This window comes from Columba livia, chromosome 5 (genome assembly GCF_036013475.1).
Source record: "Columba livia isolate bColLiv1 breed racing homer chromosome 5, bColLiv1.pat.W.v2, whole genome shotgun sequence".
NCBI classification, from domain to species: Eukaryota; Metazoa; Chordata; class Aves; order Columbiformes; family Columbidae; genus Columba; species Columba livia.
Genome location: NC_088606.1, coordinates 48,625,122 through 48,652,811, shown reverse-complemented (window position 1 = coordinate 48,652,811; position 27,690 = coordinate 48,625,122). Strand labels below are relative to the sequence as shown.

Below are 27,690 nucleotides of genomic sequence, written 5' to 3'. Positions count from 1 at the left end.
CAGTAGCAATGCCCTGGCCATCTGCCAGCCCAGGCACTAACTGCTTTTATCAGTATGATTCCAGGCACAGCAGAGTAAGAGGATAAGCAGTACAGCAAGCAGCAAAAACAAAAAGCAGCCACCAACGAGCACCAGACTCTAATTTACAGTAAGGCAAGCAAGCCCCACAGCAAGCACAGAAGCCTGCCAATTAATAACTAAAGAGCAATAACAGCTATAATTTAATCTAACACATTCCAGTCAAATCTGTCATTATCTTGGACTCTTTGAGACTCACATTGGGTGTCAAAAAGGCTGGTTTAACCCCAGCCAGTAACTAAGCACCACACAATCAGTCACTCATTCCCCTGTGGTGGGACTGGGGAGAGAATCAGAAGAGTAAAACTGAGAAAACTTGTGGATTGAGATAAATACAGTTTATTAACAAAGGAAAACGCCACACACATAAGCAAAGCAGAAAAAGGAATTAATTCACTATTTCCCATAGGCAGACAGGTGTTCAGCTGTCTCCAGGAGAGCAGAGGCCCATCAGGCATAACAGCTACTTGGGAAGACAAATGCTGTAACTCCGAATGTCTCCCATCCTTCTTGTTCCCCCAGCTAACACATGGAGCACCATGTCATATGGCATGGAGTATCCCTTTGATCAATTGTCCCACCTGCTTCTCCTCCCAACCTCCTCTCCACCTTCTTGCTGACAGGCCAATATGAGAATCTAAAAAGCCCTTGACTGCTTAACAACAACTAAAACATCAGTGTATTATCAACATCCTTTTCATACTAAATTCAAAACACAACATTATACCAGCTAATAGGAAGAAAATTAACTCTCTCCCAGCTGAAACCAGAACACTTACCCTGTCTCAATTCACCCTTGGGACTAGAGTCTCAATATTCGATCAGCAAGTTAGTCAATCAAGGCTTAGACATATGGGGGGCCATTCCAGGAGATTTTGAAAGAAGACACTAAAATGCATAAATACGTGAGACAATATTTTAATAAGCAATTTGATTAAATCTACCTTAGGCTGGCTAACCACAGGTCATAAAAAGCTGCTTTTAGGTTGTAATAAACAAAATCTTACTGAAAGTGAATGAATGAAAAGAGGGATAAAACAGAGAAGACCCATAGCAGTCTCAGTAACAACTTTCAAATGCATGTCATAAAATTATGTGTTTCCTAGTAATTTTAATGACAACTAAGAGAATTTAAAAATACAAATACTAAAGGCTTAATTAAAAAAACCAATAATACAGCATGAATGAATCAACAGTTCAAACAATGCTTTAAACTTTATACATAATTAGAAGGGGTCATCCTCACTTCCCCCCCCAGGAATATATACTATACTATACTAATATATACTACTATAACTTTCAGAAATGGAGACCTAGATAAAGTTATATGATGTACCAGTAGAGCAGGATCAACAAATGCAGGGTGTTGAAATAGAAATTTTTAAAGCATGCAAACAAAACATCATATTAGTTCTCCACAGCTTTTTTAAAAATCCTTTTTTTGCATCTGAATTGTCATCCGTCCTACTGTAGCATTTGACAGGATTCATAAATAGCAATGATTGTTTGGCATTTCCTTGTTCTTTTAATTCTTCTTTTTGAATGCGTTTAACAATCAAAACTGACTGCCAATATCTGTCAATCAGTCGAGTATAACAGCACCCCCTTCTGGTTTTAACACTGTGAGGTGGAATCTGGAACTCCCATCTCATGAAAGAAACCTGTATAGGAGAAGCGAGATAAAAGTGAAAATATTCTAAAACTAGGTCTTTCATAGTAAAAAATAGGCAAAGGGATATCAACTCCACTATAATAGCTGAACTTGTTCAATTTCAGGGGCTGAGGAACAATTTTAGAATGGTTCTTGCAGACCACGAGTTAGCCCTACGCAAGTGTGGTAGCCCGTACATCTTAATCACTCCAGCAGCACTGCAAATACCTGTTCATGCATAGACTCAATTTACAGCAAGTCTCCTGTCCCACTGCTTCTTTCTCTAGTGTAGGCATAAAGGCTAATGATCCAAGTAACTGTCTGTTCTGGGCTCATGCTGCCCGAGCAGCCATTTGCCATCTCTTCCAGTGCAAACGTGGTGAGTGGAGAGGATTATCTGATGGGCCAAATCTGGGCAACAAGTTAGCCTATCCTGTTTAACTAGGCCACCACTTTGGCCTAGCATCTCCTTTATAATCTCAGTACTGGTATCTTTAAACTTACCTATATCTTCAAGAAGTGTCCCAGACTCTCAAATGATACACTACCACTGTGTTTTGCCATACTGGGCTGTAAATTGCATGTGGGAGAATTATTTCAGGGATCCTTCACACAAAGTACTGATAGATCATATTATCTGTGTGCTTTTACTTCAAAATATTTGTGATGAAAACTTTCAAAACACTCATCATTGCTACATTAGAAAACAGAAAGTCATGGTAATTTGCTGGATGAGGTAAACAGGTGATACTAATCAATGAAACTTAATCAAATTGTAACCAGCCATTTCTGCAGAAGGAAAAAAACCCCACAACCCACCATATAAGTAATACCACTGAGATGGACTGAAATCAAACCTAATCCTGCAGGCTGAAGAACAAAAGTGAGTCTATTCTCTGATTAGATTAGCTTACTAGGCTGGACTTTTTTTTTCTCCTTTGGCTTTTTCTAGTAATGCTTGATACAATTTAGTTTTAAAAAGGAATTGCACCCTGTGCTGTACATAGGTGCTAAAATACGCACAGGACACAACTATTAACGTATCTTTTTGTTGCATTGTGTGGTAAAGGAGCATTACTTCAGGCATAGATAACAATTGTAGTGGTAATGGTGTGGGAGTGTGGGAGATGTACAATTGCCTGAGTGGGAGAGCAGACTGAAGTAATGGTGTCATCTGTAGCCTTTCCTTCCAAACAGATCATCTCTACAGATAAATTCACACCTGAATAAAAATGTTGTTGTCATTTACAAGATCCCGTTTTCTCCTGCTGGATGTTTTGAAGGATCTAGCCCGTGCTGTCTCATCTGCACTGCGATATCAAACAAGTAATCATAACACTCACACCTAAAATTAAAAGGAAAAAAAAAAAAAGTGATGTGTAAAGTAAGGCTCAAATCTTACCATGTTTTATGAAAACTTTTCTTCCTTGACCTTTACATCACCAATGTGACAGTCCGATTGGACAGCTCTATTGTAATTTCTTTCCTTTACTGTAGCATGGAAAGTGCGTGGCATTTTTGCTACATGATCCTGATTTGCTGCATTTCCATCAGTGAATAAAGAAGTAGATTAAAAAAATGGGACTAGGGAAGACTACACAAACTGTATTGGCAGGTGTCATATAAAAGCAGAGATTGCCTGCAGATTTCATATGAGGAGGGACTTGTTCATGTGAAAGGAAAAAGTTGGCAACCCCATTATCTAGCACTGGTATGAAAGGAGAACCAAGCGGTGCAATCATGGATTAATGCATTCTCAAAATTTCCCTATACTTTAATTGAGGCCAGAACTTAATGTTCTGAATCATTGTCCAGGGGCTGGAAATACACCTCACATTAAGGCCATTAAGATTTTAAGGCATAATAGCAAAAGATACCACATTCCTAAATTGTACTCACATTGTTTTGGCTTTTTCCCATGTTTCTCCCCACACATAAACTCCGTGACGTCTGACCAATACAGCACAAGAGTCCGGGTATTTTTCCATTGCACGTGCCATTCTTTCCTTGAGATCCTTCTCTTCTGGTGTATTCTCAATAATGGGAACCACTAGTGTATCATCATATCTAAAAGAAAAATGAATGTTCATATATTTAAAAAACCACTGTGTTTGGATCTAAGAAACAGATTCTCCTTCGACTGTGTAAAGATGTTAACAAATTCTCAACCCTAATGATTTTACGCTCCTCTCTTATGAGTCACTCTGTAACATAAGAACTCTCAGGAACATCTCTCACTCCCAAACATATGCTACGCTGCCAATATCCGAGGCAACACTAGAGGCACAAAAATAAAATAACACTTTAATGTATTAGGTGTAGCTGTTTGTTCATGTATCAACTTTGTTGTTGAGTTCCTTTACAACTTTTTCGTACTCTCTTCATCCTGTATTGGCATCACCTACAAGCTTTATCTCAGAGTAAATTATTTAAAAGAATCATGAAGAAAGAAAGAAATTAAGCTATTGCTGGAGAGCAGGAAAAAAAATATTTAGGTAGTCCAAAAAGCCCCTGGAAATAAGATATACTTGCTAAGGCATATAAAGAGAAATCAGAGTCAACACATGAAAAATAAATTGTCTGTGACGGAGTCACTGGTGGGCTATATGTGATCTTAAGAGAGCCTGAGAACCCCAGTTCAAGAGACAAGATGATGCATGCTACTCAGAAGATCTTGCCTAAGAGTTTCTGCTGAAGGAGGATTGGGATATTTGGCATTGTGTGAACCCTAATTAACACTGGCAGAAACTTGTTTAAACAGTTCTAATAAGTCTCCAGTTCAGGTTCGGATTTATCATTGAGATCACAGATACTTCATGAGTAGATGCTAGTAGCACTTGTATAAAAACACAGAGAGGAAGCAATAGTAAAAAATTACAGCTTGTATTTCGAATCAGATATTCAGAAAATTAAAAAGTCTCATCCCTTACAATTTTCAATACTCCTGCTTTACCAAGGAAGTTCATAAAAATAGTGAATGAAGAAAATGAAGTTGTATATTTGTAGATTTACTTTGACTCTTACATATTCTGATCATTAAAATCAGATTTGGAGTGTTTGCTACTAATGAGGCCAAATGAGCTAAGGGACTGGTTTGCTATGTTCTGCTTTCTACTTGGATGTGAGTTTGGAAGCAGCTATAAATACCATAACTGACTCCTAATCATAACTATAAGCTTTTTATCAAGAACTAAAATCTATAAAACCCCAAGAATACTCTGAATGAGTTAAATACCTGATATCTCTTTAGTTTTACTGAAATATAAGCAGCCTATGTTTAGCCAAACCTCCTTCTGAGACTTTCAGAGCTATTTACTACAGATCTATTCTCCTTCTACTGAAGTCAAAGGTAAAGCTATTCTGGCATCACTGGGATCATATTTAGGCCAACAAATACTTCTGACTATCCTATCTGTAGCATTTTTTTAGATAGCTTCTGGAAAAGGTTTATGTAATTAGAAACAATATATTGTCAAACCCTTTTTTGAAAGATTCTATTCTGTACTATGAAATTGATTTTGAATTCAATGGGGAGCCTTGTGTAAGGTAAGACAGTGGAATCAGTATGGATGAATATGTACTTAAGAACCATGTAATCTGGAGCTTTGATTTCTTTAGTTTTTCTGGTAAATTAACAGGATGACCATGGGGCAGCACAGAGACATGGAACCCAATAAATACAATGTCTCCTGATTAACATCTAGGAATGTTTGAGAATTTGAAATGCATATCCAAAAAAATAAAACTGTAGTGGATTTTTTTAAAAAACAATGTTTTTAGACTATTCAATATAAGGGATGTCTTTTGCTACATTAAAAATACAAATGCTAATGCTGACAAGAAGGTAAAGCTGGCAAGTCAACCTAAATGGAATAAAATACGCCCAGGCGTAAAATCACATGCCAGACAGAGGGCTTGATCTCTTGCCAAAGGGCAACAGTTTGTTACAAAAATCAGCATTAAAAAGTGGAAAGAATTTAGCATTCCAATTTTTCATCTAATTGTGGCAGACTATATAAATATTGTTTGTGGATCTCAATTTAATACTCTGTGGGTGGAGTCCCCAAAACAAGACATCACACATAATTTGGAATAACTCATCACTTAACTCAGAGCTCATCCTTGAAAAGTAATAACATTATCTTTAATGAGTTGTTTATTCTGAATTTTCTTTCAAAGTCTGTCAAGTAAAATCTGAAATTCTCTGCTCCTGCAACATGCCCTAAACTAGCACAGGCATATATGAAGTCCAGTGATATATGAAGTCCACCCAAATGTAGTTTGTGTGTTATCAATGCGACCTAATGTTGGTTGGCTTCAGTTTCAGTTTAACATTGTATAGAATCATAGAATAGTTTTGGTTGGAAAAGACCTTTAAGATCATCAAGTCCAATCATCAACTCAGCACTGCCAAATCCACCTCTAAAACAAGTCCCTAAGAATCTATGCGTCTTTTAAACACCTTCAGGGATGGTGATTAAACCACTTCCCTGGGCAGTCTGTTCCAAAACCTGATAATCCTTTTGGTGAAGAAATTTTTCCTAATATCCAACATAAACCTCCTCTCTCTCAACTTGAGGCCATTTCTTCTCATCCTATCACTTGCTACTTGGGAAAAAAGACCTACACCCACCTTGCTACAACTTTCTTTCAGGTAGTTATAGAGAGTCATAAGGTCTCTCTGGAGCCTCCTTTTCTCCAGGCTGAAAAATCCCAGTTCCCTCAGTCACTCCTCATGAGACTTGTGCTCTAGACCCGTCACCAGCTTCATTGGTCTTTGAATTCACTCCAGCACCTCAATGTCTTTCTTGTAGTGAGGGGCCCAAAACCTAACACAGTATTCAAGGTGGGGCCTCACCAGTGCTGAGTACAGGGGAACAAGCACTTGCCTAGTCCTGCAGGCCATGCTCTTCCTGATACAAGCCGGGATGCTGTCGGCCTTTTTGGCTATCTGGGCCCACTGCTGGCTCATATTCAGTCAGCTGCTGACCAACACTCCCAGGTGCTTTTCAACCAGGCAGCTTTCCAGCTGCTCTTCCCCAAGTCTGTAGCACTGCATGGGGTTGTTGTGATTCAGGTGCAGGACCTGACACTTGGCCTTGTTGAACCTCATGCAATTGGATCCAGCTTGTCCAGATCCCTCTGTAGAGCTTTACTACATTCAAGCAGATCACTCCTTCCCAGCCTGCTGTTGTCTGCACACTTACTGAGAGTGCACTCAATTCCTTCATCCAGATCACTGATAAAGATATTAAACAGAACTGGCCCCAATACTGAGCCCTGGGAAACACTACTCATGACTGGCTGCCAACCGGATTTGACTCCATTCACCATAACACTCTGGGCCTGGCCATCTATCCAGTTCTTCACCCTTTGAAGAGTATGCCCATCCAAGCCATGAGTAGCCAGTTTTTCCAGGAGTATGCTGTGGGAAAGTGTCAAAGCCTTTACTAAAGTCTAGGTAGACAACATCCACAGCCTTTCCCCCTCATCTACTTACCAGGTCAACTTGTCATAGGAGGAGATCAGGTTAGTCAAACAGGACCTGTTTTTGAGCTTTAGATATTTGTCAGGACACAGCTCTTTATTTGGTTTGTTTCTGTAGCTCAATAGAGCACAGTAGCTTTGACATTACAAGATTTTATCTCAAATCTCTTCCATAGGCTTGAGACCTTCTTAAGGAAAGCCAATGACTGAGGTATTTTAGAGGTCTTTTTACTTCTTATTACTAATACTTTATATTACACACTCTAACACACATAACTCAAATGACTTGTCATCTATTTATACTGCTGAAAACAAATGATCAAGCAGCATGCCTCTTTTCTTAAATAGAAAGAAGTACCGGTAACAGCCTCCTGAAGTACACTTCTGGATTCCTTTTATCATCTCCTGATGGGTAATACTGAACTCACTCCCTGGGTAAAGAAGGGTAGCCATAACAGCAGCCTTAGAATGAGTATGGATCACTGCGCCTGCCCCTAAGAACAGATAAAAGAAAGAAAAAAAAAGAAAATAGAAAATATTTTTAGAATTAATTTTGAAATGTGTCTATTAAGAAAACTTTATTTACCTAATTGATTCATTTCCTTTGGCCAGACATCTTAGCAAATGGTGATCTACTGTATTAAAGGAAAAAATATATCACAACCTAAATAAAGGTAAGAGATAGTTAGTCATCTATAAAGGATAATTATGGATTGTCTTAGGACACTAGTGTTAGTACGTGACAAATTCCAGGAGAGAAACTACTTGTAAAAATTCAAGGAGAAACACTACTTGTACATTTCTTTACATACTACAATGCTTGAAACACTATTACTTATCAGAGTTCTGAGATTCTAACGAATTCTCAAACTTATTTGTAAGATGAAATTTTAAAGACTTTTACTTTCTTTTCATGCTAGTACTTCTCTACAATTATCCACTGATTTTCTGAAAAAAATATTTATTGTAATCTTATTGTGTCATGATGGAAAGTTAGTGTCACGGTTTAACCTGAGCTAGTAATATAACCATGATAGCTGCTTGCTCACTCCCCACCCCCATTGTCCTAAACAGGGGAGAGAATCAAAGGGGATGGGAGAAACTTGTGGACTGAGACAAACACAGTTTAATCAAATAACACTAATATACTACTAATAATAACCATACACATATATATATAAAATAGAATACAAAATAAAAGATACTCAACACAATTCCTCACAAACTCTGCCTGCACCACGCCGCCAGTTCCAGGAAGCAGCACCCTGGTCCCGAACAGCCAATCCCAGAGAGAAAAGACAGAAAAAGGCAGAAAGGCCCAGAGATCTCCGCAAAGTGGCAAAAGGCTGAGCTAACCAAAGTCCCAAACAGAACTCCCCCAAACAGGTGTCCATTCTGGCTCCAACCAAAGCCTAACCGGAAGAACCCAACTCTCCTTAAACATGAAGCATGACGCTAACTGGATGGAATACTCTCATTGATCAGCCTGGATATCAGGCAAGGTCTGCCCCATCTATGCCCCCCTTCCTAGCTGCCTCACACCTGTTGGCAGAGCGCTCAGAACTGTCCTTGGTCTCAGACCAGAGCAATTAAAAACATTAACCCTGTCCCAGGGTGTTATCTTCTTGTTATCAAACTAAATCTAAACAATCATGATGCCAGCTACCAAAAAGAAACGTTTCTAACTTCAAGAAGGAAAATTAACTCGTTTTCAGTCAAACCAGCACAGACAGGTAGACAATATTTACAATTTACTTACAAAGTTTCCATATGAAATGAGTTTTTCTCCATTACATGTGTCTTGTGCAGGAAGATCAGAAAAGACTCCCTAAATCCTTTCTAAAGTAACAGATGGAAACCTTCACAACAGCAAAACCTCTCTATTACTGTGCACCTACAAGAGAAAAGTTTCATATTTTTTTCAACCTATCCATAATTAAGAACCTTTGATCGCAGCCAATGGTTGTAAAAGGATCTAAAACATAGTTGCTGAATAGGCAAAACTACCCATAAAAAAAAAAAAAAAAATCCCTACCTCCTCCTGCAACCTATTAATCCACTGCAGCAAAAATTAGTTCTGAAATGATGACCATAGGTCTAGCTACATGAGAAGACTAAAATGTAAACGACAGTCAAAGGTTGTTACCACAGATTACCTCCCATTGTACCTATTATTTTGCAAATCAATCCATTTTGCAGTTTTCTGTTTATTTCACTGTAAGAATAGAGAATCACAGAATTATTTTGGTTGGAAGAGACCCTTAAGATCACCAAGTCTAACCATAACCTCAACCTAGCACTAAACCATGTTCCTAAGAGTCTCATCTATACATCTTTTAAACACCTCCAGGGATGGTGCTTCCACCACCTTTCTGGGCAGCCTGTCCAGTGTTTTACAAACCTTTCTGTGAAGAAATTTTTCCTAATATCCAACCTGAACCTTCCCTGGTGCAACTTGAGGGCATTTCCTCTTGTCCTATTACTTGCTACTTGGGAGACCAGCATTCTCAATGCTACAACCTCCTTTGAGATAGTTGTACAGAACAATAAGCTCTTCTTCAGGCTAAACAGTCCCAGGTCCCTCAGCCACTCCTCATAAGACTTGGGCTCCAGACACCTCACCATCTTGTCACCCTCCTCTGAACTCTCTCCAGCACCTCAATGTCTTTCTTGTAGTGAGGGGCCCAAAACTGAGCACTGTATTCAAGGTCGGGCCTCACCAGCGCTGAGTACAGTGGGACGATCGCTTCCCTAGTGTACGGTATTGAATTTTAATTTTGTGGCTATGTATACACAGTGTTTCAGTCATCACTGAACTAAAAACATTTGCTATGCACCTCTCATAGTGTAGGCATTCATAAAAAGAGGTGTGCACTGGCTTTTCTTTAGTTTCTTGTGCGGTGGAGGACCACTGATATGCTGTTCATTCATGTCACAAACAAACATATCTTCTGCCTGTAAGAAAGAAGAAATTATTTTGACCTGTGATGACTCTTCTCAGGAGACAAATATATACAGCATATATTTAATAAAGAATATGATCTCAACTTTGTAAAAGTGCTGTAATGCACCACATTTATACTAGCTTTTAATACTGTTTACTGACATTGTGCAACGTGAGTTAATATTAGGTACTCTTTCTATTCAGACTGCTGCCAAGCAGATATTTGTAAAACTAAAATTTCCTTGGAAAAGAGACAGCCTGTATCTAAATAACAGAGAATAAATCAAAAGGAAAAGTAGTAATTGATTAAAAAAAAAGAAATGTAGATGTACTTTTCCTTCCCCCCTTAAGAAATCAACAAAGCACATGAATTAAACCTCCATATAGTATAATATAGTATAGTATAATTTGTAAAACTAATTTTTTAAGCCTTGCTTTCAGTGGCTTTACATCAATGTTGCCTTTGCAGCAATCATAGTACAGAAAATGGTTCAGAACAGCAATAAAACTTTCTTCTTTAATGTTATTTTAAAAATCAGCAGGAAATACAGTTGCAAGAGACTTCCTGACTCACTGCGCTCAGTCCACTGCTACTGCTATCAAAGAACACAACCATCACAGCCTTGCCATGTTATGCTTTTGCTTGCCTTGTTAACATCTTCAGCGAGCACTGCTGCAAAATCCCAGGTTTCCATCAGTGAAGACATTCCTTTCACTTCTCATTTTATTTATCCTCAGATCTATAAAACAATAAATCCTTTCTACATATTCTATTCTGGGGGAGTTCCTGCTGTCATAAAATAGTTTTTATTTACCATTCTCCTCTCCACTTATATTCTGGGTTTTTTTCTGGAAAGGACAGATAGAGAAGGTCACCTTTTCACGGGAGAGTCACTCAAATTAAAATAGAAATAAGGTGTTAATGCTTAATTACACACGTGCCACAATAACTTGAAATGTAGGTAGACCACTATAAAGCCATTCAAGCTTGACAAAGAATAAAACTGGACCTGAGTCATGTTTGAATTTCACAGTCTACTGTGTTAATTTAAAGCAAAGAGATCATTAAGACTAATCTACACTGGCCACTGGAAGACATGTTGGCTTGCTATGTTAGTGGAGTACTGGACAAAATCCTCAGTTGTTTCGATACGGCAGTACAACAAGTTTCTAACTTTACATAAGAAAAAAATCAAACCCTAAACAAAGGTATGTTCATCTATCTCAAGTTGAGCTCTGAGGTAAAAATACAGTTCAACATACCTGTATTCTTTCCTTTTGGACTCCTGAGGGAGCAATGTAAATTTCATTCCTAAGAAAAGTTACAGACAGGGAAAAATTGATAAACACAGGGTTGTTCAACTGCACAGGCTTTAGAGGTCTCAATCTACTGAAAAGGAAATAGCAAATGTAGCCCTCATAACTTAATAACTTTCTTACTCCTTCTACAGATTGACACGTAGATGGTTTTCAAAATAGAACTGAATCATACAAGGGCATTTGACATCTCTAAATTGCAGGATACCAGGATACCTAAAACCAATATTAATTATCTGTAGTACTCTACAACATAAATAAGTTTGTTTTTTGTTATATTTGTGTACTTTAGGTTTTTCATGCATTTATATATTTATATAGATAAAAAGACAACACTAATTCAATGCAATTAAATCACTGAAATTCAAACATTAGTGCATCACTTCTTGCAAAGTTTACATGAACACAAACAATGAAAAATTGATTTAAATTAATTAGATTTTAAGATGAGATCTGAAATATTTTAAATTGTAATCACTATTGAGTTTCAACAGTAACATATCAAATTCAGGAGCACAGAGACATCTAGTGAATAATTAGTCAAGTTACAGATACATCTTGTAAGGACCACAAGATGTTTGTATTTCTGGAGAAGAGCACTTAGAAGAGCAACAAAGTTGGTAAAAGATCTAGAGCACAAGTCATATGAGGAGCAGCTGAGGGAACTGGTGTTGTTTAGCCTGGACAAAAGGAGACTGAGAGGAGACCTTTTACCCCAAGCAGCGAGTGATGGAGGCCAAGAGGAAACAGCCTCAAGTTGCGCCAGGGGAGGTTTATATTGGACATCAGGAAAGAGAACTGTTTGAGTCCTCATGCCTGGAGATACAAAGAAGATGTTTAGGCACAGCACTTAGGGACATGGTTTAGGGGTGAACTTCGCCACGTTAGGCTTATGGTTGGACTCGATGACCTTAAGGGTCTTTTCCAACCTAAATGACTCTATGATTCTAGCTTTTCCAAAAATACAACTCTTATGATGATATACTCTTCATAGCGGTTAAACAACTGTGAAGCACACCAAAATGTGGCCTTAGCATATTTGTAATTTTCAATATTCATGATAAAAACTGCCAACATTGCATTAATTTAGATTTAATTCCTTTGCATAAGAAAGATGATTGAGAGTGCAATATATTGAGAAATCAAGTTGTAATTTGGCTACTAATGAAATACATGCATTTCTTTTTTCTCTTTTTAGAAATTAATCATAAAGGGAAAAATCTGATTAAGAAATACCTTTGAAATACACGACACCTGATACAGAATTCTAGATTCATTTTTAATATGCTATTCCACATCCAAACTGACATTTTTGAGTAGTTGATAAGAACTGCACAGTGAGTAATGCCGAGTGGGATTAACTGGTAAGACTAGTTGTTAGAATTTCAATCAAATTTCAATTGTTATTTAGTTATTTTCTATGTAACAATTCGAAGTCTGATCTCTGCCTCCTAGCTACTCATTTTGAAACATACCTACTGTCCCTTTAGGAATATATACCTATATTTATACCTTTTATACCTATAAATATATGCACCTTAGGTATATGTTTATACCTTTAGGTGTATAACACTACAGCCACAAAGATTACTATTTCTAGACCATGTACAATATTGGTACCAACTCAAGTATGTATTTCAGTGTAGTCTGAGCTATAGAACTGCTGAGGAAAACTGTACTACTATGTTAGCTGACAAAATTTGTCTTGCTACAACCAACACAAATTACACTGAAATGATGAATAGGCTACATTTAGCTACTGATGAGAAATCAGTACTAGAAATATTTTTCCATAAATGAAAAAACATTAAAAAAATATTAACCCTCTTATCATTTCTGTCTTTATTATTTTGCAGTTGCTTTGCTTGCAAAATCAAGCAGGGAAGTGAAATGCACAAAGGCATTAGAACAATACAAATATACGCATTTATAGCCTTTACTTCATATATATATAAAATGTATCTAAATACAAATGGCTGTTTGTGTCTGCATGCAAGTGTACGACAGAAAAATGAGAGGTCAGACAATTTCAAGCTAGAGTGTCACAACACCCTGTGACTGCAGACAGAATTGCAGGCACTGCACAAAGTGTTTTGCAGAATGAAGACTTCTGTTTTTTCAGTCGCCACTGAGAGGAGCTCTGTCTCCATTAAAAGCTTGGGAAGTATGAATAGGGGGAGACAGGTAAATCAAAAAGTAGTGCTCCTGAGTAGTGGATACATCCCAAAAATTGTTTTGCTGTTACTTGTCGTGGTTTATTATATGTTAAGAATATGTCCTTAGAAAATATCTCAGTAGAACAGTAATTTATTTCTCAAATGAAATGTCTTGCCTGCAAAATTCACTGGCATTTGAAAGCTGTGCGCCTGGTGTAACCCATTCTTAATTCCACAGTCAATTAAATGTTCCTTAAACAAAGGAACAAAAAGCATCTACCTTAAACAAAGATAGAAAAAGGACAGAAAAAAGACACTCTGAAGTTGGCTCTCTCCATTGAAGGGACTGCAATGATTAATTCAGACTAGCCGCCTCCCTTCTATATAGTTCAATTTGGTGTACCGTTCATTTATCTCTCTAACTTCTTGTTCACTCTTCCAAACATTTTTCATGGAACTGAACAACAACTACTAATCACAGCAACCCTCTCTCTCTCTAACCACCACATTCATTCTGTTCCATCTTTACTTACCCATGTTTCAGGCTGATTCCTCCACCAGTTCCTGTTACCCAGCCTAAACCATAAAACAGTCTACAAAGCTCTGGGATAAGATTTCTTGGATGTAAATTCTCCTAAAAATAAGTTAAGGAAATATATTAAAAACCATCAGAAACATCAAACATCAAATTTCAATTCTGAGTTTAAAGAGGTAGTACTTTCATATTGCAGTATGACAGTCTAATTTATGCTTATGAACATCAGCTACAAAATGACTGCATGTTTGCACAATGCCCTTTACACTTTGCAGGGGCCATTCGCACCTTGAAATGAATAAACAAAACTGCTAAACAAAATGTACATCTGATTAACCTTCACAGGAAGGGTCTTATCTCAAATTTATGTGAGTGCAGTGGCCCACAGGTATTACACAAGTGAGATTAAGTCACAGACTACTGCCATAAAAAAAAAGAAAAATAAAAGCATCTAACAGTAGCCATTTTGAAAAGCCCAGCTAATGCTTTTTCCTATTGAATCTATTCTGTAGGTTTATTTTGCTTGATTTACAAATTTCAGTAGAACAAACTTTATTAGTTCTGTTATATAATATTTTCACATAGCAGTCAAAAATACAGTAGAAACCATAAGCAAATTATTTGATTCCTACATTTTTACAATGTCATGTTACCTTATATGCAGTTTAGCCAGAATTTATATTCCATTATTTTAATATTTTAGAATGAAAAAGGTTCTTAATTTTTTTCATATTCCATTATCACATGAATAAATATATCTACAATAGATCTATACCAATCTATTAACCAAAGATATCTGTAGTGTCAGAGATTTACTCATAGCTAATCTAAGCCAGAATGGCTTTATAGTACAAGCCAAAACTACTGGAAACTCTAAACTGTACACTGAACATGTAAAACTAAGAAAGCTGTACCTATGTCATATTTTAGCCCCAGCCTACCTGCAGCCGGCAGCTAAAACCATGTACCACTTGCTCACCCTTCCCATGCCCCTGATGGGGACAAGAATCAGAAAATAAAGGCAAAACTCGTGGGTTGGGATAAGAACCGTTTAATGAACCAGCAAAGAAAAAACAACAAACTATTCTATTGTTCTAGTCTATGACTATTAAAAAGTCTCAGCTTTATTTTATACTAACTGCCTCACCTCTAATGCAGCGTAAAATGACTGATGGCTGTAACTAAAATGCTTTGTACTTGATATGCTCCCTTGTTTATAGATGCTGCAGATTTGTAGAAGCTAAAAGAAGAAACCAAAGACAGGACAGTGGTATGCATGCAGTCTTGTTATCAAAGTCCAGCTACAGATTTTGTTGCAGGTCTGCCTCAGCCTTAATCCACAAATATGTCCCAGTCACCACTTCGCTGCCACTTGCAGTTCTGTACTGTTTCTTGCCTTTCTCCTCTCATCTGTGACCAGCAGGTTGATGCAGGTAATTCCCTCCTCTATTCTGCTCTGGTGAGACCCCACCTGGTGTCCTGTGTTCCACTCCAGAGTCCTCAGTACAGGAAAGACATGGACCTGTTGGAGAGCATCCAGAGGAGGGACACAGAAATGATCAGAGGGCTGGAACACCTCTCCTGTGAGGACAGGCTGAGACAGTTGGGGTTGTTCAGCCTGGAGAAGAGAAAGCTTCGAGGAGACCTTATTGCAGGCTTTCAGTATTTAAAAGGGACTTATAGGAAATATGGGGACAGACTTTTTAGCATGGCCTGTTGTGACAGAACAAGGAGTAATGGTTTCAAATGAAAAGAGGGTAGATTTAGATTAGATATAAGGGAGACTTTTTTTTACAATAAGGGTGGTAAAACACTAGCACAGGTTGCCCAGAAAGGTGGTAGATGCCCCATTCCTGGAGACATTCATGGCTGGACTGGATGGAGCTCTGAACAACCTGATCTAGTTGAAGATATCCCTGCAGGGGAGTTGGTCTAGATGACCTTTGAAGGTCCTTTCCAAATCAAACCACTCTATGATTCTATTAACAGGAACAACAATGAAAGCACCTACAGAGCAATAGCCACAACCCAACCATGTGGTGGTCCTGCTGCAGCAGCCTGTGCCAAAACCTCCCACTGTGGCTTGTGCCAAAACTGCCTCCCTCTTGCACGAACCACAGCTCGTGCCTGAAATACAAAGCACCAAACCACGTGGTCCATATAGAACTGGGAGCGTTCTCAACCACCCTGCTACCCACAGCAAGAGCAAAAGAGAGAGAGAGAGGGGAAGAGAAAGAGAGAGAGAGGAAGAGAAAGAGAGAGAGACAGCACCCCTGCTCCCCTTTGTAACTGAGCATGATCTTCTATGGTATCCAATACCCCCTTTCTGGGTTCTGAGTCAGCTGCCTAGCTGACTCAGTTAGAACTGGCTCTAACAGAACTGGCACCTTAAAAACATACACACAGATGTTTTGTTTTTTTTTCTCAGTTCATGGCATAATCTTATTCCTTTGGAATGTTAATTGAGTACATGACTTTGGACTGTATCTATCAGGACAGTCTCCTGGGGCAAGAAAGCTGGAGTGTCACATTGTACTGCTGCATGCAGCATCTAGGACTCGTAGCTCATGCTCACAGTTTACAGAATAAAGGCATCAACCCTGAGGAGGTGGCTGGATGCCAGCTGTTAGAGCCAGTTCTGGTTCCATCATTGCTGCACTTTGTTTAGTTTAGTAGAAGTTCATTCTTCATTAACCTGAAAGGTACGTACTGAGTACTGTCAGTATGGTGTATAGTATTACGTAGCAATTACCATCATACAGTTCACATCATGGGAGTATTCTCATCCAGAATCAAATCCCCCTGAGGCACGCATGGGACTCCTCCATCCTTCAGCATTATCCACCAAGTGCACCCAGGTCCCTAAGCAAAAGCAGTTCCATGGATAGGTTTGCCTTTGCCCAAGGCAGGAGTAACCCAGACTGTTTTCCCTAACACAATTCCTCATGTGCAACACAGGAACTCTATCCCCTTTACAGTACATGGAAGCTTTGATTAGGCAGGGCCAGCTCAATTGGTAGATCCCCTAGTGTTAACTAACCAGGTGGCCTTTGCTAAATTTGAATCCAAATTTGAATCCCAAAGTTCTACCACCCATTGTTCTTAGCGTAGTCTTTAACAGTCCACTGTACCACTTGATTTTCCTGGAGGCTGGTGCATGATAGGGAACGTGATATACCCACTCAGTGCCATGCCCTTTGGTCCAAGTGTCCATGAGGTTGTTCTGGAAATGAATCCCATTGTCTGACTCACTTCTCTTCAGGGTGCCATGTCACCACAGGACAGGCAATGGCATGGGGCATGGTATATGTTTCCAGTCACCTGATGGTTGCTTCCACCACTGTAAGCACATAGGGCCTGCTGTGGCTGGTTTGCAGGAATGTAATATAGTCAATCTGCCGGGCCTCCCCATATTTATACTTTAGCCATCACACCCCATAACACACATGCTTTAACTGCTTGGCTTCCTTGATTGTAGTGCATGTTTTACAATTTTGAATAGCCTGTGTAATAATGTCCATGGTCAAATCCATCCCTTGATCATGAGCCCATCTACATGTTGTATGCCTTCCCTGATGACCTGAGGCATCACTGGCCCACTGAGCTATAAATAATTAACTTTTGTGTTGCTAGTCCAAATCTATGAGAGACACTTTAATCTTGGCAACTTGATCCACCTGCTGGTTGTTCTGCTGTTCTTCAATAGACCAACTTCTAGGCACATGAGCATCCACGTGGTGCACTTTTACAAGCAGGTTCTCTAGCTGGGCAGCAGTATCTTGCATAATTCAGCAACCCAGATGGGTTTGCCTCTGCACTGCCAGTTGCTCCTCTTCCATTGCTGTAACCACCCCTACGGGGCATTTGCCACCATCCATGAGTCAGTATAAAGATAGAACACTGGCCATTTTTCTCACTCACAATATCTAAAGGCAGCTGGATAGCTTTCACCTCTGCAAACTGACTTGATTCACCTTGGCCTTCAGTGGCTTCTGCGACACACTGTGTGGGACTCCACACAGCAGCTTTCCACCTCCAGTACTTTTCCATTATATGACAGGACCCATCAGTGAACAAAGCATATCGCTTCTTATTCTTGGATAACTTACTATATAGAGTTGTCTTTTCAGCACGTGTCACCTCATCTTCTGGTGGTACTCTGAAATCCTTACCCTCTGGCCAGTCTGTGATCACTTCTAAGATATCTGGGTGATCAAGTTTCCCCATGTGAGCCTGTTGCATGATCAATGCAACCCACATACTCCACATAGCATCAGTTGCATGATAAGCAGAAGAGACCTTCCCTTTGAACATCTAGCCCAGCACTGGCAGTCAAGGTGCCAGGAGGAGCTGTGCTTCAGTACCAACCACTTAACAGCAATGCGACTTAAGGCCACAGTAGTCTACTGTCAGTCTCCACTCTCCACTGGACTTCCGCATTGGCCATATGGGACTGTTAAAGGGGAAGTGAGCTTTACTGATCACTCCTTGGCTCTCCAGTTGATGAATCAACTTATGGATGGTAATCAGGGAGTCTCAGTTAGTGCAATATTACGACCAGTGCACTGCTGTGGTAGCAACTAGCACCTGCTGTTCTTTGACCCTTGTCAGTCCTACAACAGAAGGATGCTCCGAGAGACCGGGCAAGGTAGACAGCTGTTCAATGTCCTCTGTCTCCACGACTGCTATGTCAAAACCCCACTGGTACTCTTTTGGGTCCTTAAAATACCATCCTCTGAGGCAATTTATACCAAGGATGCACAGAGCATCTGGGCCCGTCCCGATGGGGTGATTTTGCCAGTCCTTTTCAGTCAGACTTACCTCAGCATCTAACACAGTCAACTGTTGTGATCCCCCAGTCACTCCAGAAATGCTGGTGGGTTCTGCCTCTTCATAGTTTGATGGAATTAGAGTACATTGGACGCCGGTGTTCACTAAGAGCCCTGTACTCCTCTGGCTCTGATGTTCCAGGCCATCGAATCCACATGGCCCAATAAACCTGGTTATCCATCTCTTCCACCTGGTTCAAGGCAGGGGCCCTCTAGTCCTGGTCATAGTAATCACTGCTTCCTTTTTGCAAGAATGAATCAGAAGCCCCTTCAAGAGGATCAAAAGCAAGATCAGCTCTTCTACTCTGTCTGGGGAACCGCCCACTTGAAACTGGAGCAGCATTTTTCCTGGCAGAATCCCCTCTTGTGGTTGTCTTTCCCTGCAACTCACGTACCCATGCCTCTAGGACTGAGGTGGGTTTCCCATCCCACCTCCTCATGTCTTCTCCATGGCCATGCAGGAAAAAAACACAGGGTTTCCTGTTTTGTATACCCTTCATATTCTCTTTCTTGATTGGAGAGATGCTCTTTTCAAGTAGCTGAGATCGTAGGCTGTACAGGTGGGGAATGGAACTTGTCTTATAATGCTGGAACTCTCAGGATATTTTTTCAGCTAGCACGTCTTGCGGTTTCTCCACAGCTGAGATGCAGGCCTGCAGGGAGGAAGACAGACTTCCTTTGTATCACTGTAGTTGGCCAGCCAATTCATCCACTATTTGTTCCTCACCTTCTTTCCATGACACTAACGCCAATAACCTCGCGCAGGATTTGGCCAGCCAATTCATCCACTATTTGTTCCTCACCTTCTTTCCATTACACTATTGACAATGAGCTGGCAAAGGAAAATTGTGCACTCTGCAGGATCTTTCACCACATGGGTTGTATGCACTGGACTTCATCGGGATCTGTGGGCAAATTGTGATTATTGGTGTCATTATAAATCACCTCCAGAACAGGTAATTCCCTCAACTACTGGATACTTTTCTCCATGGTGGTGCACTTGCCTGTGTGACAGGTAACATCTTCCTGGACGGGATACCTTTCCTTCACAGCCTCCAGAGGCTGAGGGTTTGTGTCTGTTCCCCAATTGCCTTGCCAATGCCTCCTTCCTTAGACAGGGATCCTAGCTGTGTGGCTTCCCTACCCTGTAATTCCAAGCTACCTGCCCTGTTATCCTAGCATCGGAGCAGCCAAGCAACGATGTGCTCACCATCCTAGCAGCTGAAATATATGCTGCCACCCACCTAGGGATAGAGATCGGGTGATTATCTCTGTTTCTGCCTCGTCCTGTTATCATGATGGAGCTGGGTCATTACCTTGCCTCACTAAGCTAACTGATTTTTTTGCATATTTCTCCTTCTGTATAGGGGCAACTGATACAGACATGGATTGGTTCTTTGATTCAGCTGCAGCACCTGCTGCCTGGATTTGGGTAGCCACAGTGCCTGTCACGGGGGCTTGAGCAGCTGCAGTGTTTGGCACAAGGGTAGAAGTAGCCACAGTGCCTGTCAGTTTGTTACCCCCCTCTTCACCCTGGGGGTGCTGTATGCTATTGAGCAGCATTTGGTACATACTGACTAAGGCCTAGCACAATGCAGTAATTTGTGCTTCTTTGGAATAGCCAGAACATTTTGCTTTTAAATATTCTGTCACTTTATCGGGGTCCTGTAGCTGTCCAGGAGTGAAATGCCAAATCATCAGAGGTGAGAAATTCTCTAGATATCTGCCCATGTTTTCGCACATGCCTTTCCATCCATGACCATCCAGCCTCGGGGCAAATGAGTGATATTCTTAACACATTCTTTTGTAACCCTGTATATGACCTCAGACACATTCAGGAAACATAGCAACAAGAGCATGCTAACTTGAATATCCCCAGGGCATTCAAAATCCACAAAAACTAATGTACCTAAACTAGAGGAGATGAGGGAGGTGAAAAAATGGGGGAAAATTCTGCACCCCTCCACCTTCCCCATATACTGAGGGACGTTGCCTTAGATAAGAAAATAACAATACCTTATAAAAATTCCAACCGAGATGTGCAAAATAAGAAATCATGATCTCATAAACTGATATTATACAGGACAGCAATATGATAAACCTAATCCTTTTCCCAAATATAATAAACAGTACCACAGAGAACACACAGGGCAGATAACACAGCCATGTAGACAAAGAAATAAACATCATGACCACTCAACTAATATAGTAAACACATATTTTAACACACTCCGGTCAGCTCTGCCGTTATTCCAATAACGTATAAAGCAATGGACACACATCGCAAACCGATGACGTGGCAGCGGCAGCTCGCGCCGAAACCACCTCCCCGTTGCCCGCCTCCACCTTGCCTCAGTGTTCCAGACCGCCCTGGTCGAGGGAGGGAAGAGAAAGAAGTGGGAGGAGAAGGAGGAAAGGGAGCAGGGGGGAGGGGAGGAGGAAAGGGAAGAGGGAGGGCAGACCCGCCCCCTTTGTAACTGAGCATGACCTTATATGGTATTGGATACCACCTTTGACTAGCTCTCGGTCAGCTGCCCTGGCAATGTAGAAAATAACCCTATCTCGGCTGACCCTGCACAACCTAATAGTTAGCAGTCCTTGATAAGTGAGTACCACATTGGAAAATTAAAAATTTTGAATGTTGGCATCATTTACATGAGAAATATAACCAGTATACACAGAGAAAACTGGGAGATGCTAACTTAATTCTGTGTGATTGAATTTATGCATTTGCGTGTTGCCTTGAGTATTTCTTCTGAGAGAACAAAAAGCCCCATTTACTAGTGTAAAAACTAAAAATCATACGTTCTTTCACAAAGATTCTGATACAATTAAACCCATCAAGGAAGAAATTAAACAGTACAGAAACAGAGTAGTAATTTTATTTATGTCAATTTATCTCCCTGGGATGAGGTAGTATTTCCACCTACATTACCACAGTGCTACAGCTGGTTTTCTTTCTTACTTGACTGTGTGACAGAAATCAGCAATTAAGCACAACAAATGTGCTTCTTGCATTTGTTTCAACAGAAAAAAAGGATTAGTTTTAGGAAGTCTAGACACTTAGGTCACCAAATACAGTTACCTGCTACAGCAGCCAACTCTCAAGCCTGATCAGTACTTCAAAGTTCAACTTAAAAGTATAGTACCATATTCTTCAATCACACTAGTTTCTGAAGCTATTATCTTTAAACTGGGATTCAGTTCAGATAGTATTCTTGCCTGCTCTGATTTTGTTTCTGTTATTTAAAGTCTCTTTTAATATAGTAAAAAGTGATCTGTTCATTCATTTCAAGTGATAGAAACAAGATTCTAACCAGCACTCCTAGAATATTATGTAAGAAGCTAAGATTTTCAAAGCACCATGGACCTTCATCAGTTCACACTACCTGGAATAAACAGAACAGCAAATGTAAGGGTGCATGAAGGAAAAGGATTCCTACATTTACAGCGAAAAAAATCTGAAATCTTCCCGTTCACACAGCTGAAAATGAAACTACTCCTTTCTAGCTTTTTGCCACTGAGAATAATATACATCAAATATACTCCGACATTCCTCAAATACTAATTACTCTGAAATGTACCGTGAATCTGAAAATATTAATGAATGTGTTGTATATTTATAAATTCAAAACAAGTGCACAGAAGGTGTAAATGATGGGTCCCAATTTTGTTGTTCTTACTTATTTACACAGAATTAATGGCTGTACATAATTTTAATCTGTTCACCTATCACAAAACTGAGTGCCACAGCATCCTGTTTTGACTCTTATTTAAAAGGACATTACTGTCTATTTGTAGCCTATGTGCAACACTAGTATTTTTCATTTCAAGTAAAAATTATTTATTTTCTACTTTTACTGGAATAAGCTTATATTTAACAGGTTTATATTGCTGTTATTTATTGAATGTACACAGCCATAAAACCCCTAGATTATAACACTCCTACAGTTGTTTCATATTTTCCCTGTTTGATGAATGTTGACATTTACTGCAAAATTCATATTCATAGGAGAACATGAATGCTTTTCACTACTTTAAATCATTAAAAAGAATTTTAAATAAAAGCTCAAATTCAGAAGCTATCCTCAGAGTTTAACAGTATTTTTCCAGGATCAGTGAATACTGATTGCAACCATAAAGTATTTAAACAAAAACATTACTGCATTTCGTGTTTAAAATTACTGATAATGACAGTTCTTTCCATAACTAAGAAAGTGTACTTGCTGTAATAAGCCTGAGAATGAACATGTGTGAAAGCAGTAGGCAACTCAGCAGGATTACTCTTTGTCAAATCTCAATTAGCAGTACCTTTAAATTTTATTTTTAAGTTGAAGTGCAGATGCCATCGGTTATCTCTTCCTTCATATTTCCACCTCAGGATATGGCCCACTAGTTTTCTGATCCAGCTAACATGAAAAATTTAGCTTCTTTCCTGCTATGTTATTACCATTTTAGCCTAAGTTTCTACATGACATTAGGTATAAAGGAAAACTCCACAGATCTCCATGACCTAAAAGAAATTACTAATTTTTCACTCCATTAAATCATTATTTTGAAAACAAATTTGCTGGTAAATTTCTAAATATCAAGTGACTGAAAATTTAGAATATTTCCAGCAGTCAAATATTTTTTTTAAATTATTATTGTATTCTGCAAGACTGTGGTGGTTCAAGGAAAACTAGCTTTTCCCTATTTAATTCAAATTACTGTGCCTAATATAAATTAAAAACCAAAACAAACCCACCTTCCCAAACAAAAAAACCCAGAAAACAAAGTAGATATAATATAATGGAAATCAAGGTGGATCCAGCCTCCTTGTGGAACAAACACATTTGTAAAAGATTTTAGAGATAATTTTCAAAAGGTGTAAAACTGACCTAAAATGTCATTATTTTAAGATATTATAGTAAATAAATAGTTAATAAACAGTGCCTGAAATATGTATCTCCCTTTCATATATTGCTTGGACATCATACATTTTCCTCAGAAATAAGCACAGACTGCACAGATGAAATCATACCATTGATATTTCATACTGACAGGTAGTAAATCATGATGAGGTTTCTTTGAATAGCTATGTAAGTTTGATGTGGCAAAACAGATTTGTGCTACACTGTACAAATAAAGTGAGAAAAGTACCATTAATAAGCTAGTAGATTTCTGTTTAAAATCTGTCTTTAGCATAGAAATTGATCAAATAAAAACTAAAGTAGCAAAAATACTATAATGATCCTTCAAAAAAGTTTATTTCCTTTAACACCTTCGGCACCACACAAGGATTCTATAATACAAAAGGGAAGGGTTTTTCAGTGACTAAAATAAATAATTGTAAGGAAGAGGTAGGAAAGTAATGTGGTTAGGATTCCTACTCTGCTTAAAAGCCTCACACTGTCAATTTTTATAGCAAGTACATACCTCTAACTGAAATGGATCACTTATGGTGTGCCTTTTTTATGTTTGTAGTTTTTTAATTGCAGCAATTAGAAGCTTTAATAGTTTTTCTTAAAATGACAAGTGACTAGCTGCTCTATTACTCAGCTTAGTCACATATGCCCATGAAAGAACATTTTCAAGAGAAATGTTTGTTTAGCAGCAGGAATCCAGATTGGGGGTGATATACTGTTAACACTCACAGAATAAAGAGAACAAAAGCAAAAAATAAGTAGCACATACCAAAACTGGTAGACACTTATTAGCAATACCTTCGCTGAAACATCAAGAAAAAAGTGCTGCTGTCACTGTTCTCTCCCACCACTGCAATACCACAGTGACTTCAAAAGTTGAAGACTGAGTGATCTTTGATGGTCTAAGGTAAAATCATAAGAGTTAAACAAAGGGGAACTAGGATTTTGTGAGACTGCCAGCCTTTAGAATCACTGCAAGCACAGGCTTTGTTTATTGCAGCCCCACTTGCATCTTGTTGCAGGGGGCTACACACCTCAGGAAAATGTTTGTATTGGACTTGGAGAACCAGGTGTGGAGAGGCAGTAGCAGCAGCACGGGAGAAATGCGTATGGGTGCAAGACAGCAGCAGTGGTTCTGAGGCAGGAGACAGGCTAGGTGAAGTGATGGAGACAGAAGCCTGGGGCAAGTTTGACAAGGTTTGGAAGTACCTACCTTAACATCACATTTAAACTTAAAATGACAGCAAGTCACAAACTCCTTAGGCCAGGGGTCTCAAACTCATTTTCACCAAGGGCCATATCAGCCTCACAGTTGCCTTCAAATGGCCAAATGTAACTTTAGAATTCAGCCCATGGGCCTTGTGTTTTCTGCTCAGTTATGTGCATCACCAACACTGTCCATAACACAACAGACATACTGTTTTTTCTCCTTGAAACACAAACATGTATTTGCTTTCCCATCTATCATTAAATTGCCTTCCTTCTGCATCAGTCTTTAACTTACTAGACATTTTGGGATTCAAATTTATCCACTAAAGATGGTATGGTGCGCCATCTAAGTAAAAGACCAAGATGTCCCTTAGAACCAGGTCAAATAATACTCATGCCCTCTCATGCAGGCTCACCTTTCCTTCAAACCCTCTTCCCCATACAGCAGAGCTAGCCATATCCATGGAAAACAATGTACAATTCATGAGTGGGACCCTGGCAACTGGTTACAAAATACCTTTTTAGAGGTACTTTGTTTAAAATAACATGTAATTGCTAAAGTTCATGTATCTAGCTAATTTATTGAAAAAATAAATTAAATGTTTGCGCAGTTGAGAGTACCCCTCTAAGTGCCCCATTGTCCCCTCACTACGATCTCCCCCTGCCTGGTAATTCTGCTTTTTCAATGCCCCAAGGCAGTTACTAGTGTCCCACATCAGTCTCACCTATTACTCTTATTACTCATAGGCTCACTGCTGTCCTGTAGCTACAGCCGCAGCTCCCGCCATTCTGCTCCTGCAACGCAATGCGTGTCACACATGCTACATGCGTGACTACCGCGCTGGCAGGAGCCTGGAGGCGAGGAGCTCAGCACTGCCGTCATGTGGAAACAAAGTGCTGGGCCGGATAAAACAAGGTGGCGGGCCGCATTTGGCTCATGGGCCAGGTGTTTGACACCTGTGCCTTGGGCAGTCCATTTAACTGTAACAGGTTAGAAATATTTTCCTAATGCCTAACCTAAACCTTGCTTGTTGGAACTTAAGCTTGTTATCTCTTAACAAACAGTTATGGACATAAAGAAGACATACTCCCCTTTCATCTCTGTGACAACATTTTAGATATTAAGATAACAACTCCATTTGCTCCTCATTTCTTTTCTTCTATCTTTTTGACTAAGCAAATTCTTTCCCTCTTTCCTGACAGGCCACATTATGTAGTCTGCCAATGATTCTCATCTCCCAGTTGTCGGTCCACACTGTTCTTGATGCTTGGGCTGGCCTCTTGACCAGTTCCACATATGAACAGGACAGGTATTTCAAGCCTCATCCAGGTGATGCTCCCATATGCTGTAGCACAACATTTGCTTTCTTTGATGAAGCACAGTACTGTCAGCCACCGAACTACAAAAAACCCCAATCAATCCAGCACAGAAAAAAACCCAAACCAAATCTAAACCTCAAGGGTTACTATAAATAAACAAATAGGGCCCCAAGTCCAGACAGTAAGCTGGCAACATTTTAGTAAGTGTAGTAAATTTCATAACATTTCTATACTCTCTGTTCATTATTAACTATGAAAGTTACTAGCTGATTACTAAGGTTACAAATATAGCCTCTACAGCTGCAATTGCGAACTGCTGTCTCGGAACACCCGCTAACACGAAGTGCCCCTAGCCAGGCGGCAGGCAAAGCGCGGGCAGATTGCGGGATCGTCAGCAGCATCAGGGGTGACAGAGGTGGCTATGGCAGGGCCCGAGCACGCCCTTGTTAGTTCGCTGTCCCACCTCGGGTCTCCAGAAGTTCCTCCCAGCGGCAGAGGGGACCCTTGAACGCAGAACTCCGCCTGCAGGCAGAAGTGGCCAGCCCCACATGGCGCGCCACTGGGCTGCTTAAAGGGGCTGCTGAGGGGATGAGGCGTGCGGGCCTCCGCTGCTGAGCCCCTTTGAAGCTCACGCGGCCTGAGGGCTAGGCACTACGTGTGGGGTCTGCGTGTAGCCCTCGTTACCTGCGCACCGTCGCCGTCGTTGCCGGCGGCCGCCATGGCGTAGGTCGGTCAGCGAGTGCGGGGTCCTTTTTCGAGGTCCTTCTGGGGACCTCGCAGGCGCCTGCCGAGCGCTTGCCTACCTTTGGCGCTGTGTTATTGGTCCGAGCGATGCCTTGGCTGGCGAGTCCTCTTCCCGGCGCGGAGGCAGACTGGCCGGGATGGAAAGACTAGCACCCTTCCCCCTACTCTCTCCCCTCGGTCGGGAGAGCAGGGAGTAGCTGGAGGGGAGAATCCCAGGTGCGGACAGGCAGGCAGGGCTCAGGAACGCACGCATGCATCTGCAGTAGGCTTGTACTTTAGGCGATAGAGGCAGTGAGGTCCAAGCAGGCGAGTGGCTGGAACGACCGAGGCTTGTGCTGCGGGAGGGCTTACCGCTGTGCCAGGTGCAGGCGGGTGGCCAGCAGTAGAGCAGGGGGCATTGGTAAAACCTTTCCTCTGCGCTGAGGCGGCTTGGCTGCGGAGTGGGGGGCGTGCCGCTTTCTCCCCCCTCTTCAATGCTCAGGCAACGAGAGAGACAGCCCCGGCTCCTGCTGG

General features: G+C 40.3%; 1 protein-coding gene across 18 annotated transcripts; it reads right to left on the bottom strand.

Annotated features, from left to right (window-relative positions):
* Nucleotides 1-401: 401 nt before the first annotated feature.
* Nucleotides 402-27,668, bottom strand: APIP (APAF1 interacting protein). 18 transcript variants are annotated; one of them, XR_010473050.1, is made up of 10 exons: nucleotides 27,118-27,351; nucleotides 14,167-14,267; nucleotides 11,424-11,472; nucleotides 10,808-10,900; nucleotides 10,054-10,171; nucleotides 7,575-7,710; nucleotides 3,629-3,796; nucleotides 2,952-3,074; nucleotides 2,234-2,299; nucleotides 402-1,739 (listed from the first exon to the last, which is right to left on the bottom strand). XR_010473050.1 is itself a non-coding variant. In XM_065064879.1 (9 exons), the coding sequence occupies exons 4-8, from the start codon at nucleotides 10,865-10,867 to the stop codon at nucleotides 2,975-2,977; spliced, it is 582 nt and encodes a 193-aa protein (XP_064920951.1). In that variant the 5' UTR covers nucleotides 10,868-10,900; nucleotides 11,424-11,472; nucleotides 14,167-14,267; nucleotides 27,529-27,668; the 3' UTR covers nucleotides 402-1,739; nucleotides 2,952-2,974. The 18 variants fall into 18 exon arrangements, 13 of the variants coding, with proteins under 13 accessions (XP_064920951.1, XP_064920948.1, XP_064920950.1 ...); XR_010473046.1 differs by lacking the exon at nucleotides 10,808-10,900; XR_271943.3 differs by lacking the exons at nucleotides 10,808-10,900; nucleotides 27,118-27,351 and adding an exon at nucleotides 26,897-27,035.
* Between the last annotated feature and the right edge of the window lie 22 nt (nucleotides 27,669-27,690).